General features: G+C 48.3%; 1 protein-coding gene across 5 annotated transcripts in view; it reads left to right on the top strand.

Moving 5' to 3' along the window:
• Positions 1–2,172: 2,172 nt before the first annotated feature.
• Positions 2,173–15,742, top strand: part of ZNF496 (zinc finger protein 496) — a 32,909-nt gene continuing 19,339 nt past the window's right edge. For 2 of the 5 annotated variants that reach the window (XM_057709077.1, XM_057709076.1), the window contains exons 1-7: positions 2,173–2,453; positions 2,617–2,844; positions 4,275–4,391; positions 4,740–5,166; positions 5,566–5,749; positions 5,885–5,959; positions 11,324–11,400. In XM_057709077.1, the coding sequence (XP_057565060.1) occupies positions 4,777–5,166; positions 5,566–5,749; positions 5,885–5,959; positions 11,324–11,400 (726 nt within the window). In that variant the 5' untranslated portion in view covers positions 2,173–2,453; positions 2,617–2,844; positions 4,275–4,391; positions 4,740–4,776. The remainder of the gene's footprint in view (positions 2,454–2,616; positions 2,845–4,274; positions 4,392–4,739; positions 5,167–5,565; positions 5,750–5,884; positions 5,960–11,323; positions 11,401–15,742) is intronic. The other 3 variants (XM_057709080.1, XM_057709081.1, XM_057709079.1) reach the window with 2 other exon arrangements.

Raw genomic sequence — 15,742 nt, 5'->3', positions numbered from 1 at the left:
ACATAGCAGATCATGTTATTGATTTTGCTAATTGCCCGCCCTGCCCTTCCCACCCATCCCCTCTGCCAGTTGTGTTCACAGATGCACCCTGAGGACCTGGAATGGAGCCTAGTACCATGAATGCCTAGTAGGTACTCAGTACACATTTGTTGAATGACCAAATGGTCCTGCATATTCAATGAGGTAGACAGCATCATCCTTTTTCTGGATGAGGAAACTGAGGTGCAGAAAGGTTATGTAGACCTTAAGTAGATCACCTGGTTAGGAACTGAGGAGGCAGGTTTTAACTCAGGTGCTCTGACCCATAATCCCTGTGCTAGGCAAAATGCAGAATAAACACAAAGCTTCGAAGAGATAACAGTGCACAGGGAGGTGTCAGTTCAGGGGAAGGAAGGAACTAGACAGGGCAGTGAGGATTGATCCAATGCTGTGTGCTAGGAAATTCTGGGCCCTGCTTTTTAGCTGCTTTAGAACTGCAGTGGGCAGAACTGTGAGCACACATCACCAACACTCAACAGGTAGTTCCCTGCCCGGTCACAGGGTAGGAAGCCAGACGGAGGATCTGGACTTTTAGCACAGGCTGCACTACTTGCCACAGCACCTGCCTTGGCTAATCCTTGGTTCCTCCTCAGGCCTCTCCTCCAGGCCATGGTGCCTGGCTGGTGTTCCTGAGAAGGGGGTGCACATGAATCCTGTTAACACTGAGTCCAGTTAAGTCTGAAGGGGGTGGTTCCCATGGGTATCTGCAGGTTCCAGGCAAGAACTCTGGGTGGCCCCGCCTGCATCTGGCTGTCATCTGGTGGAATAATCACTCTTCACAAAAATGAGCTTTACTCCTTTGCTTTGATCTATCTCCTGCAAAAGGCACAGAATCCAAGCATATGGCAGGTGGTGGCTCCTGGTAACTCCCCTACTCAGGAGTGACTGTTTGTAATTTAGAGGAAGAAACAGGCTCTCAAGTCCCTAGAATAAGGAAAGTAATACCGCTAAGAAATCCAGTTCCTCGGTCCATCCACCTCTTTCCCACCTGCTCAGCCAGGCCACTTTCTTTCAGGGAACTGGTATTGTTCTGCTTGATCTAAGGGAAATCAGTTATCTGCAGTAGTGTCTCCCCTCTAGCAGATGGAGACATTTCTTTGCCTTCTTCCGTGGGAGAGTTCAACTCCAGTGCCGGGCAGATGAAGAAAGAAAAGAGTTGGTGGGAATCAGGCCTGCTTAGGGACCCGGGATAGGCTTGCTCCCAAGCTCAAGAACCTGGAAGATTAAGCATGACCCCAGGAAGACCCCTCTGAGCTATGTTCAGCATAGGGTAGTCGCAAGGATCCCTGTCTAGAGGTCCGGAGGCCCTAATTCTCCTTGCCCGTCAGGGCCACTCGACTTCAAGTCAAAATCCCTTAACCTGTCCCTCTGCCTCAGTGTGAACAGCTAGCTACATCCCACACTTAAGGGAGTAATAAGCACTCCGACCACCCACTGGGGGCTGGGACTGACCGAAGTCCTTCTGAGCACCCCCACCCCAAAGGGCTGTCCTTACGCTCAGAAGAGACATGTAACGTGCCGCTGGGAAAGTCCGCTGGGAAAGTCCGCAAACCCCCCAAAAGCCGGGGTTGACACCTGGGGCATCCGAAAGAGGACGAAGCGGGGAGGTGAGTCTTCCTTCCTCCATCCCTCCTCACCTCTTCAGCGGCCGCCGACCCAGAGGAGGGGGTTTTGTCTGGAAGGGGGCTGGGACTGCCGGGGCGTGGGGTTGGGGGTTGGGGGTTGGGGGTTGTGGGGGGGCGGGTGGTCACACCGCAATTCTGAAAGGTAGCGGCCCACGGGGCGCGGCAGCCTTCTTCCTCCGCTCCCCCTCCCAGTTCCAGGATCGGCCCTTCCGGGCGTCCACAAGCCCCTGTGCGAGTGCGAAGCGGGGAGAGGAGCCCCCAGACCCAACCTCCCCCAGCGGCGGCCGCCCCCGGCAGGGCGCACCCGCGCGAGCCCTCCTGCTGACCGCGTCCCCGGGGCCCCGCCACTCAGCTCCCCCGCCCCCGCCTCCAGGCGCGGTCCCCGCGGAGCCCTCGACGCCCCTGCGCCCGCCCCGCCTGGACGCGCGCCCCCCGCGCGAGCCCGCGGGGAGGCCGAGCAGCAGCGGCGGCGGCGGCGGCAGCGTGGCGGACCCACAAAGCCCCCGGCCGGGCGCCGAGGCCGGGGCGCGCGCGGAGCGGGGCGTGGCAGGGCGGGGCGCGCCGGCCGGGCCGGGCCGGGGGTATCGGATGTCACCCCCGGCTCACACCTCGGCCGGGGGGCGGAGGAGCGAACCACTGAGATGCGGAGACCTCCTCGGTCCTAGAGCGGAGCAGGAAGTGTCCCAGGGGAGGGAGCCGGAGGGCTTCGGCCTTTCCTTTCCTCCGCGTCCGGCGGGCTCCGGAGGCGGTCAGGCCTGCGCGGCCCGCCAAGTGGGACGCGGCGCGGCGGTGAGTGCGGCCCAGGCGGCTCGGGCTTCCGCGGCCCGCGCGCCCGACTCCGCGATCCTCGGTCCCCCGGCTCCCGGCCCCGCGCGCCCCTGCCTCCCTTCCAGGAGCCGTGCAGCGAAGCTCCGAGCAGGGGGATAAGACACCACGGATGTTGTTTTTTCAGGCGCCTCCATTTGCTCCCACTTCTTCCCTCCTGAGCGGAGCCGTGGTTTTGTGGATGAGCAGGAGACGGGGTCTCGGCTAAGCCAGGGACGGAGCGGCCGCCGCAGAGGACCCGCCTCAGGAAGGACACCCGGGGCGACCGGACTGGAAGGATGAGGAGCTGCTGCCGTGGACTTCCGCCGCAGGAGGGATTCGAGTTAGACGCAGGGAACGAGTTCCAGGCTGTGAGGTGAGGAGCTGGGAGCTGGTTTAAAGTGGAGGTGGGTGTGGATGTGTGGGTGTGTAGGGAGGGAAAAGGGAGACAGATCTGGAGCAAGGAAAAGCTTGCCCCTCTCCTTGGCATAAAACGCCCATCCCCTTCCCTTTCTGCTGATCCAGCTCTGTTCCTCCACCTAGAGCTGCTTTAAGCACGCCCCGCCCCCTGTGGGATCCTCTTGGGACCGACGTTCATTCATTCATCAGACATCATTTCTGAGCCTACAATGTGCCAGGTGCCAGGGTGACAGGAACACGGCTGTCTGGTTAGGGATGATGGGCAAAACCCAGAGCCAGATGCCCTAGAACGGACACAGAGTACTGAGGGTGGGGCACGGGTCCCCTAGGTTGGCTGCAGACGTGAGGACCCTAGAGGCCCTGAAGGTGTGTGATGGCTGAGTTTTGGGAAGTGGAGTGAGTACTGCTGAGATTGGGTGTCTGGGTGTCAGACACAGGAGCAAATACTGGAGGGAATCCAGTGGTGGGGCAGGCTGTAATGTGTCCAGCCAGACGCTCTCAGAGTCCTCTTATGCCAGTCTGTATTCGTTTTTCTGTTGGAAAGCAAAGAGGTCCAGAGATTTGGGGTTCTCTGACTGCCATTCAGTGGCTTTGTTGTTGTTCTGGCCTCACTTGTCTTCCTGTGAAATGGGAATGATGCCTGCGTTTTAAATGGAACCCTTGGGGACTGGGGGATGAGGGCACCGAGCTGTAGAGATTAAGGTGCTGTCATTCTGGGGAGCCTCATAAACCGGGTGAGGAGGACAAGTGATGATGTCCAAGGATCTCAGAGGCCTGATGGTGGGGGAGAGGACCCCATTTGCCATTCGTTTTCCCTGGGTCCCATGGTCTGGAGTAGTGGCCGCTACTCCTTGATGTCGCCCTATATGTGTTTACTGGGAAGGTGGGGGGCCCCTGAGCCCCACCCTGCAGATACGGAGGCTGTGCCATGAGTTCCCCACCTCTGTCCTGCCTGAGGGAGTTCTGTGAGGTTTGTGTGATTTTCTTCATTGTTTGAAGATGACAAGAGAAGAGAAGGCAAGATGGGTGGAGGCCAGGTGGAAGGTCCAGACATCTTCAAATATATGCTAAAGTTTACTATTCAGACTTTAGTGAGTTGGGTGGAGGTTCATTTGAAAGCTCTGATGTTTTTAAATACACAAGTGTTGTTTTTCTCTAAGAAACTCAGGATGTGGCTGCCTCTTTTGACTCTCCCTGTCTCTTGTCTGGGTACCTTCTAGGCTGTCTGTTTTATACCCTGCTTCCCAGTGTTTATTTCACTGAGCAAGGCCGATTCTTGGTCTGTGTTGGTCTAGCACTAATAGTCAGCCCTAGCCACCAGCAGGATGAATTTCCTGGATCAGCTTCGAAGGCTTTTCCTATGCATGTCTGTCTTTGTCTTTCCAGCTCATTTCATAAAGGTCTCAAGGGCACGGAAGGTGACTTTGGCTCTGAAGCCTCAAGATAGCGGCCTTCTCAGCTCGTCAATTTCAGGTCCTTTCCAGGAGGACCTGGCCACCGAAGGTACCACAGAGTGTTATTTACATCTCTCTCCTGCATGTGGCCCCGCTGGTCTCCTGGGATGCTTGGAACGCCAGTGCCACGTTGAAATGCCACTGATTTTCTCCTGGACTCCCTGCCTTGTTCGTCCAGTCACCCAGTTAGGGGAATCATATAATGATGCCTTTGGGAGTGGGGTCATTCTTTCTCTCCCTTTGTGTAAGGATCATCCGCACTGACACTTCTCACATGTCCCAGGGCTTCCCCCAAGGGCTGGTCTCTGTGGGCTTTTTCACTTTTCCCATCACCACCCCAAAAAAACTACTGCAGGAGATCAGAACATTGAAGCCAGTGATTTCTGTTTGGAAATAGGGTCGTCTTCTGCTGCTGACCCCCATCAAATCCCATCATGCCCACAGCCCTGTGCCCCCGAGTCTTGGCTCCAAAGGAAAGTGAGGAGCCCAGGAAAATGAGGAGCCCACCGGGAGAGAACCCTAGCCCCCAGGGTGAGCTTCCCAGCCCCGAGTCCTCCCGCCGTCTCTTCCGACGATTCTGCTACCAGGAGGCGGCGGGCCCCCAGGAAGCCCTGCATCGCCTCTGGGACCTGTGCCGGGGCTGGCTGCGGCCTGAAAGGCACACGAAGGAGCAAATCCTGGAGCTGCTGGTGCTGGAGCAGTTCCTGGCCATCCTGCCCCGGGAGATCCAGGGCTGGGTGCGGGCCCAGGAGCCGGAGAGCGGCGATCAGGCTGTGGCTGCTGTGGAGGCACTGGAACGAGAACCGGGGAGACCCTGGCAGTGGGTGAGCAGAGGGGGCTGGGTGAGAGGATGGGAAGGGAGAGGGAGAGAGTGGGGCTGGGCAGCAGATGTGGAAAGGGTGGCTTCGATGCTTTGGTGGGGTCACGCGTCCCCTGGTCAGGGATGAGGAATTCCATCTAGAGCTGTGTGCTTCGATTATGCCCATGTTGACGTCTGGTCTCCCAAGAAAGCAGAATCCATTCTCTGAAGGTCCTGTTTTGTGGCATGGTTATGTCATCCCTCTTTATAGCCCTGTACCAGGCTGGGGATGAGCTAGTGGTAGAGTCAGCGGTCAGCAGGCCCAGGGAGGGAAGGGTCTGCCCAGTCCCTGGCACAGCTGCTGGTCCTCACCTGGCCAGGGATCTCTCCACCGAGCTCTGAAAAGCCCTCTCTGGGATTGCAGCTCAAGCACTGTGAAGACCCCGTGGTGATTGACGATGGGGACAGCCCTCCAGACCAGGAGCAGGAGCGGCTGCCAGCAGAACCCCAGAGTGACCTTGCAAAGAGCCAGGACGCCCAGCCCATGGCCCTGACTCAGGGCCCCGGGCTTCCAAGCAGACTCTCGGGCCAGCTCAGCGGGGACCCAGGTAGGGTGCCCAGGGGAGTGGGGAAGGGGCATTTGTACCTCGCCCTGTGCACGTGGAAGTAGCTCTTGATATTTTTAGTTCTATCCTTCCCCCAAAGTAGCCCTGAACCAATTTCAGGGTCTGGTTCTTCCCTAGAGCAATTCAATCAGAATCTCATGAGAGTGTCCTCTTCATGGGTGCCAGGTCTGCCCAGAGGGAACTCTGCTGTGGGTAGGTGTTTGCTTGTTTGTTTTTAATATTTATTTATTTATTTATTTAGGCGGCACGGGTCTTAGTTGCGGTACATGGGATCTTTGGTGTGGCATGTTTAGTTGTGGCATGCGGACTCCTTAGCTGCGGCATGCATGTGGGATCTAGTTGCCTGACCAGGGTTCAAACTGGGGCCCCCTGCATTGGGAGTGCGGCGTCTTACCCACTGGACCACCAGGGAAGTCCCTGGGTAGGTGTTTTTGAGGCTGCATCATGTCGTCTCTTTGACGCATTTCGGGGCTTTGTTGGTTTGGGGACAGCCAGGCACCATTGCTCTCTCAATAGGGCCTGTGTTGGGAGCTGAGCATGGCCATGTCCTCTTGTCTCTCTGAACCTCTCTTTCTGCAGCCAAACAACTTTTGCTCTTGGGGTTGTTACAATGTTGCAAGGAGATATAAAAATGCTTCCTAGGGGACAGGGTGGTATCTTCAGGACTTGGGGCATAAATGTTGGCTAGACATGTCTGAATATCTATACAAAGTGCGCTAATGGCCACGGGCAGGTGGTTTTGGCAGCAGATACACTTGGCTTTGGATCCTCCAGTTATGACCCAGGGCGTGCTTCTAAACTCTGCAAGCCTTAGGTTCCTGATCTTAGAGTCAGTGGTCAGCAGGCCCAGGGAGGGAGGGGTTTGCCCAGTCCCTGGCACAGTTGAGGGTGTCACACCCTAACACACATTGGACAGTGAGGATAATCTCAGTGAAGTGAGTCACGTGAAGTTTTGGTTTCCCAGTACATATAAAATTTGTGTTTACAGTGTAGTCTATTAAGTGTGTAACAGTATTATGTCTAAAAAAGCAGTGTGCCTACTTTAATTGAAAATGTTTTATTGTTAACCATCACATGAGCCTTCAGCAAGTCAAAATCTTTTTTGCTGGTGAAGGGTCTTGCTTCCATGTCGATGGCTGCTGACTGATCAGGATGGTGGTTGCTGAAGGTTGGGGTGACTGACAGTTTCTTAAAATCAGACAATGATGTTTTGTCTCATTGACTGCATCTTTCCTTTCACAAACAGTTTCTCTGTAGCGTGTAATGCTGTTTTGTAGCATTTTACCCACAGAACTTCTTTCCTTTTAAAATTGGAGTCAGTCCTCTCAAACTCTGCCATTGCTTTATCAACTAAGTTCATGTAATATTCTGAATCCTTTGTTGTCATTTCAGTAGTCTTCACAGCATCTTCACCAAGAGCAGATTCCGTCTCAAGAAACCACTTTCTTTACTCATTCGTAGGATGCAGCTCCTCATCCGTTCAAGTTTTATCATGAGATTGTCGAAATTCAGTCACATCTTCAAGCTCCACTTGTAATTCTAGTTCTCTGTGCTGTTTCCACCACATCTGCAGTTTCTTCCTCCATTCAAGTCTTGAACTAAGTTATCCATGAGGATTGGTCATCAGCTTCTTTCCAACTCCTATTAATGTTGATATTTTGATCTCTTCCTATGAGTTTCACCCCCCTGTGGCCACTCTGCATAACAAACCAGGGATTGAACCTGGGCCCTGGCCGTGAAAGTGCCAAGTCCTAACCAGGGAATTCTCGTGAATGTTCTTAATGACGTCTAGAACGGTGAATCCTTTCCAGGAGACTTTCAGTTTACTTTGTTCAGATCCATCACAAGAATCACTTTGTATAGCAGCTATAGCCTTGTGAAATGTGTTTCTTAAATAATAAAACTTGAAAGTTGAAACTACTCTTTGACCTATGGGCTTCAGAATGGATGTTGTGTTAGTAGGCATGAAAACAATATTAATCTCATACATCTCCATCAGGGAGCTCTTGGGTGACTCATCAAAGAGCAGTACTATTTTGAAAGGAATATTTTTTTCCTGAGCAGTAGGTCTCAACAGTGGGCTTAAAATATTCAGTTAACCATGTTGTAACCAGATGTGCTGTCATCTAGGCTTTGTTCCATTTGTAGAGCACAGGCAGAGTAAATTTAGCATAATGCTTAAGGGTCCTAGGAGTTCTGGAATCGTAAATGAACATTGGTTTCAACTTACAGTCACCAACTGCATTACCCCCTAACAAGAGAATCAGCCTGTCCCTTGAAGCCAGGCATTGCCTTCTGTCTAGCTGTGATAGTCCTAGATGGCATCTTCTTCCAATATAAGGCTATTTTTGTCTACACTGAAATTCTGTTGTGCAGTGTAGCCACCTTTGTTAATGATCTTAGCTAGATCTGGATAACTTGCTGCTTTACCTTGCGCTTTTATGTTACAGAGAATGGCTTTTTTCCTTAAACGTCGTGAACCAGCCTCTGCTAGCTTCAAACTTTTCTTTTGCAGCTTCCTCACCTCTCTCAGCCTTCACAGATTGAAGACACCTGTGGCCTTGTTCTGGATTAAGTTTTGGCTTAAGGGAATGTTGTGGCTGGTTTGATCTATCCAGACCACTAAAATTTTCACCGTATCAGCAGTAAGGCTGTTTTGCTTTCTTATGTGTTCATTGGAGTAGCACTTTTAATTTCCTTTGATAACTTTTTGTCTGCATTTACAGCTTGGCTGTGTGGTGCAAGAGGCCTTGCCTTTGGCCTGTCTCAGCTTTTAACATGCATTCCTCACTAAGCTTAATCATTTCTGTCTTTTGATTTAAAGTGAGAGGTATGTGGCTCTTCCTTTCATTTGAACACCTAGGGGCCATTGTCGGGTTATTAATTAATGGAATTTCAGTATTGTTGTGTCTCAGAGAGGCCTGAGGAGAGGGAGAGAAATGGGGGAGCTGTTGGAACACACAGAACATTTATCGATTAAATTTGCTGTCTTAGATAGGCATGGTTTATGGCACCCCAAACAATTACAACAGTAACATTAAAGATCACTGATCACAGATCACCATAACAAATATAATAATAATGAAAAAGTTGGAAATATTATAAGAATTACCAAAAGGTGACACAGAAACATGAAGTGAGCAAATGCCAGTAGGCTTGTTCATGGCAGGGTTGCCACACTTCAGTTTTTAAAAAACAGTATCTGCGGAGTGCAGTAATGCACTGGATATGAGGTATGCCTGGATACCCATAAAAAATACTGAATGAGGGGCCTGAGCTGCCCATGATTTTTTCTTTTCTTTTCTTTTCTTTTTTTTTTAATATTTTTTTTTTGGTCGCACCGTGAGTCATATAGGATCTTAGTTTCCCGACCAGGGATTGAACCCGTGCCCCCTGCAATGCCCCCTGCCGTGGAAGCATGGAGTCCTAACCACTGGACGAGCAGGAAATTCCTGCCCATGACTTTCAGTTAAAATAATCATCATGGAAAAAAGTGATGCTCTCAGCTTGAAGGAAGTGACCTGCAGGGTGTGAGCATTAGTTCAAGCGGACGTGCCACCTTGTGCTGTAGTTATAGATGGAAAAAGAAAGTATGAGGAGACCGGGAATGCATTCTTGTGATTGACAAAAGTTGTTCTTGTCACTGTAATAAACTTTTCAGTGTAAAAACGTTATATGCTACATTTCTTTATGTGTGAAACTGTACTGCTATCTGTACAAATCAAACTCTTCCAACGTCTCCTTGCTTAAAAGTCAAGACAGATGCGCTAGTTTGTTTGGGCTGCCATAATAAAGTCCCACTTACTGGGCAGCTTAAACAACAGAAGTTTATTGTCTCACAGTTCTGAGGGCTGGACGTCCTAGATCAAGGTATCACAGAGTTGGCTTCTCTTAAGACCTGATTCTCCTTGGCTTCTAGACAGCCATCTTCTCCGTGTCCTCACATAGTCTTCCCTCTGTGTGCCTGTGTCCTAATCTCCTCTTACTATAAGAGCATCAAGCATATTGGATTAGGGCTCACCCCACTTACCTCATTTAAACTTAATTACCTTGAAAACCCCTATGTCCAAATCTAGTCCCATTCTGAGGTATTGGGTGTTGGGACTTCAGCATTTGAATTTGGCAGGGATGCAATTCAGCCCGTAACCACAGGCATGAGAAGCAGCCATCCGCCTAAATAGGCAATTCATGTGTCAGCAGCCTGGGTTAGGCAGGCTGTGGTGGCGGTGAGAGGGCCCTCAGGAGGAGGAGGAGGAGCTTCAGGAACTGTAGCAGCCTCCTCACTCCCTGGTGAAGTTCTGAGGTAAGCCAGCTGTCAGGGATGGGCTTTGGGTCAAAAGGGTCAGTGCTTCCATTTCTCTGAGCCCTAACAAAGCAGGCGTGATGAGAGTCAGCTGTTAGGAACACCTTAAGCCTTAGGTGATTTATCATTAGGAAGCATTTCCAGTAAAAGCCATCCTAATCTTGAAACTTATCGCCAAAATATAGATTTTGTTTCAAGTCTGAAAGCTCTCCAAAGTAATATTCAAAGTGTCGATGTGTTCATTTATCATGGTGAAAGGTAGGGTAGGGCTGTATTTTATACCCCAGAAGGTGGGAGGTATGAGACCAGAATTAAAACATCCCTTCCTCAAATCCACACCCATGTGGCCTGAGCTTCTGGAGCAGAATGATGAGGCTGCCTCCCATGGAGAATTCCCCCCCACCTCCGCCCCTCCCACCCGCTGGCTGAGCTGGCTCCTGTCTTAGGCTCTTGTTCACACCTGCCCCTGCTGCTAGCTGAAAGCTTTACATCCCACATGGGAAAGGTGAGGAACATCAGCTTCTAACCTTAGCTTTTGACGCTGATTTCACATTATGAGCTGTGGTTAACCTCCCAAATTTTCTCTAAACTGAGAGGTGATAGTGCAGCTTTCCAACTCTTATTCTGTGAAAGGAGCACCTTTTGAAACACAGCTCATGTTGACATGGCTGCACCATGGGTCAGGTGTGTGGCTCACTTCTTGCAGAAGCCTGAGCTTGTCAGGGGAGAGAAATCATGAGAACATAATAGAGGCCCTGGCAGCCCGAGATAAGGGAGAACGAGATGATCCCAGTACTATACTCTGCACATTTTGTGTGATGGTGGTTAGGGTACTGTGTCAAGTGGTCTTCCAGGAGCATCTAATAGAGATAATAGTCTTAAGGAGCTTTGCAATTTATAAACTTATAAATGGATAAATTTATATGACACTGGAGTCACACAGTAATCTTCATTGCCAACAGCTCTTACTGACCCCCTTTACTCCATGGAGCTTTAACCTTTGTTTCCCTTGTATTGTGGATGATAAAGCTGAGGTCCCTGAACCTGCAGGGGGTCACATAGCTTGTTGGTGGCAGAGCCAACTGGAATCCAGGCATTCCCTGTTAACGCCCCCATTGACATGTCTGAAAGCAAAGTGACAGAAATCCTTATTTTTCAAGTGCTTTTCATGTGCATCATCTGGTAATGCTCTTTCTACAGGTGAGAAAAAAGATGCAGGATTTTATAAGATATCCTTTTCTGATCTCTTTCAGTCCTGCAGGACACTTCCCTTCTTCAGGAAGCGAGTTTGAGGGACGCACAGCCGGTGACTACCCTCCAGCTGCCCCTGGTGAGTGATTTCTGCAAAAGTCTTTGAGAACCCCACATTTGCCTCTCTGTAAGCTGCGGGGGAGCTTTTCCAGGACCCCAGCCAGCTTGCTGTCTGCCCCATGGGCTGTTCAGCCTTAGCCGAGAAGAACTAATACAGGAAGGGCATGAGTTTATAAGATGCTGTCTTGCATCCCTCCCGCCTGTGGAGTTCTAGCTGTTCACCATGCTGGCTGTTTGTCACCTTCAGGAGGCTTTGTGCAGACAATGATGGTGGAAACCATCCTCATCTCTTGTCCTCTTGGCATCTTAGAGTCCCTTTCCTGTGAGAAAAGAGAGACCTCTTCACTCTTACTTCATAGGATGTTTTTTTATTTAATAATAATCATAATAATAACTACTTCAGAACTATTAGGAAGTGGAGGAGAAAAGCACAGATTATTTCGGCAGTCACACAACCGTGCAGTGGGTTGTTAGGGAATCTCCTCTGCATTTTCCCCGTCCATGTTTCTGCATGAGGCTTGCTGTCTCCGGTGCCCTCACAGGATAGGGGGCTGGTTTTGGTCTGGCAGGTGCTCTCACTCACCTCTTTTCAGCCTGCTTTCTGCCTTCAGCCTTGGTGTCCCACCATACCCCTTCATTTTTCTTTCTAATGCTTTCCATTGGCTGGCATAAAATTTAGTTACCATACTATAGTATCATCTCCTCCCATGAGAACGGGTTGTGTGAAGGTGTGGGCTTTGTTTTGTTACTGGTTGCCTGGCAGCTGGAAGGCTATCAGAAGGACAGCAGATGCACAAGAAACACATCTCAAGTTTGCTCTCAGCACAGTGCATTCTATAAGACCTCTTTTCTTTCTAGTTGGATTCCATTGTTTTCAGAGAACAGACATAGTATCTAAATTCAACTCTTTACAGCTTGTTGGGAGTTTCTCCTCTCCTTCCAGGATTTTGTTGATGATTGTATGGTCTGTCTTGGTATATATCCTGTGGGCATTTGAATCAGAAAACATTTTGCTGTTGCTGAGTGAAGAGTTCTATAAATGTTGGTTGGATCCTATTTGCTCATGGTGCTATTGAGTTCTTCTGTATCCTTGCTTATTTTCTAATTGATTGTTGTATCAGTTTTTGAGAGAGGGATGTAGAAGTCTCCAACTATATTAGTTGATGTGTCTGTTTCTCTTTTCAGTTCTGTTTGTGCTTCACATATTTTGCAGCTCTCTTGTTTGGGACATACACATTTAGGATTGCTATGCTGTCTTATTGGATGGACCCTCTTATTATTATATATAATGTCCCTCTCTCTGATAATTTTCTTTGTTCTAGCATCTACCTTATCTGATATAAATATAGCTACTCTTTCTTTTGGTTAATAATTGCATGATGAATATTTTTCACCTTCACTTCCAACCTGACTGTATCATTAGGTTTAAAGTGAGTTTCTTTTAGATAGCATATAGTTAGTCAGGTTTTTAAATCCATTTTGCCAATCACTGTGTTTTAACTGATGTACATAGACCATTTATATTTAATGAAATTTTTGGCATGTTAGGGCTTAAGTCTGTTCTGTTTGTTTGTTTTTTCTATTCATTCTGTTTTTTGTTTCTTCATTTTCTTTTCCTTGCCTTCCTGTGGGTTATTTGAATACTTTGAAGAATCCTATTTTTATTTACCTAGTGCATTGTCAGGTGTATATCTTTGTATCATTAAAAAAATATTCAGTTTCACTTATTACAGATGGTAAGGCAGACTTTATTCAGGATCGTTGCGATAGGTATAGGAACCACTGTAATGGGATTTTACAGTGCAGGAGAGAGGTGGGGCTTAACTCCAATTCCAGCATGAGCAAATGGGAATTTATAGCTTATAGCCAAGGAGCAGGGTGGGGTCAGTGGATAGGAAGTTACTAAGAGAAAGCATCAGCGATAAAAGGGATTCTGGCTAGACCGACCTAACAGGATTCTTGCTGAAGACAGGCCAGGGTGACCAGACATCACCTAGGGGTTGGTGAGGGATGAGGAACCCAATCAGATGTGGAAGACAGGAGGTTCTGCTTAAACTGACTTATACTAAAATTGGGTTTTACAAGGAAGTGCACAGATGGGCCCAGGGAAAGGCTCACAGCCTGACTAAAGTGGTCAAGCAAAGAATCTTTGTCAATATAGCTTTTTAGTGATGTGTTGCAGGAAACACGTGGCATGAGAGGATGGTCATGTCCCAGGTCTCGGGTGAGTTCCTGGGATGGCCACTAAGTGAGGGTCCTTGGCTTAGCGCAGGAAAGAATTCAGGAGTGAGCCATAATATAGTGAAAGTGGTTTATTTAGAGAGATATACATTCCGTAGACAGTGTAGGCCTTCTCAGAAGGCAAGAGGCAGTGCCGAAATACGGGGTGGTTGAATTGGGCCACCACCCACATTTTGGCCTTTTATGGATGGCCTCAGAACTGTTATGGTGCCTGTGGGTGTGTCGTTTAGCATATGTTAATGTATTACAACGAGTGTATAATGAGACTCAAGGTCTGCTGGAAGTCTAATATTCCACCATCTTGGCCCAGTGGGTTCTAACAGATTTTCGTGGTATCCTGTTCTCCTTCATGGTTGTGTCATTCTTTTAATGGTTGTGCCCTGCCCCCTTCCTTCTTGTCTCAGTTGCTCTAGTTATTATATATAACGTATTACAGCCTATCACAACACTCTACATCCCTTCCCCCTCCCCCTTTTATAATACAATTGATTTAAATAGTTTCTCTACATACATTTAGAACGATGATGTCAGATATTTACAACCATGTTAATGTTATAACTTTTGCTTCAACTATCAAATATTATTTAGAAAACATAAAAAGAAGAAAAATCTATTGTCTTTGCTCATATTTTGACTTAACTCTTTCTTTCTTAGGTTCCATGTTTCCTTTTATTGTTTCTTTTCTGTTCAGAGAATTTTCTGCAGCGGTTTTTTTATAAGTCTGCTGGTAGCAGATGTACCATCTTTGATTCACTTGTGAATGTCTTGATTTCCCCTTCATTCTTTTTTGTTTGTTTGTTTTGGTTTTGGTTTTTTTTTGGTTTCTTTGTGTGGGGGAGTGCCATGCCACATTATATGTGGGATCTTAGTTCCCTGACCAGGGATTGAACCCATGCTGCCTGCATTGGAAGTGCAAAGTCATAACCACTGGACCACCAGGGAAGTCCTTTCCCCTTCATTCTTGAAGGATATTTTCATCAGATATAGGATCCAGAGTTGATAGTTCTCTTTCAGCATTTGAAAAGTATGGTGCCCTTTCCTTCTGGTCTCTATGGTTTCTGACCAGAAATCTGCTATCATTTGAATTTCCTTTTTTCCTATAGGGAAGATATTTTTCTCTGGCTACTTTTAAGATTTTTTCTTTAGATTTCAGAAGTTATGATGTGTCTTTTTATTTATGTATTTATTTATTTACTGGCTGTATTGGGACTTCGTTGCTGCACACAGGCGTTCTCTAGTTGCGGTGAGTGGGGGCTACTCTTCATTGCAATGCACGAACTTCTCATTGTGGCAGCTTCTCTTTTGCGGAGCATGGGCTCTAAGCACGTGGGCTTCAGTAGTTGTGGCACACGGGCTCAGGTGCTCTGCGGCATGTGGGATCTTCTTGGACCAGGGATCGAACCCGTGTCCCCTGCATTGACAGGTGGATTTTTAACTACTGCACCACCAGGGAAGTCCTGTTATGATGTCTTGACATGGATTTCTTTGGATTAACTGATTGGAGTTTACTCCACTTCTTGAGGCTGTGGGCTTATGTCTCTTTTTAAATCTGGGAAATCTTGAGTCCATTTTTTTTCTTTAAGTGCGTTTTCAGTCCCACCCTATCTTTATCTTGTTCTAGGACTCTGATGACACAGATTTTCATCTTTTGTTGCAGTTCCACAGCTACCTGAGACTCTGTTCATATTTTCTCAGTCTGTTTCCTCTGTTTTTCAGATTGGACAATTTCTCATTTTCTGTCTTCAAGTTGACTGATTCTTTCCTCTGCCCCTCCACTCTGCTGTTGAGCCCATCCACCAAGCTCTTTATTTCAGTATTGTAGTTTTCAGTTGTAACATTGTTTAGATCTTCTGTGTTTGGTTTTGTTTGGGGTTTTTTTTCACTGAGACTGCCTAATACTTTGCAGAGGCTTCCTAATTTTTCATTTGTTTTAAGCATTATTGTATTGCTCATGGAAGCATTCTTATGACAGCTTCTTCCTTTGTTGAATAGTTCTCACATCTTTGCCATCTCAGTGTTGGCATCTGTTGACTGTCTTTTTTCATTCATTTCCCTGGTTCTTGGTATAGTTGAAACCGTGTAACTCAGATTGGGACTTGAACCCACAGTCTTGTTTTTTG

The sequence above is a fragment of the Hippopotamus amphibius genome, chromosome 15, assembly GCF_030028045.1.
Source record: "Hippopotamus amphibius kiboko isolate mHipAmp2 chromosome 15, mHipAmp2.hap2, whole genome shotgun sequence".
NCBI lineage: Eukaryota > Metazoa > Chordata > Mammalia > Artiodactyla > Hippopotamidae > Hippopotamus > Hippopotamus amphibius.
The sequence above is the reverse complement of the archived record's forward strand: the minus strand, read 5'-3'. Positions and strand labels throughout refer to the sequence as shown.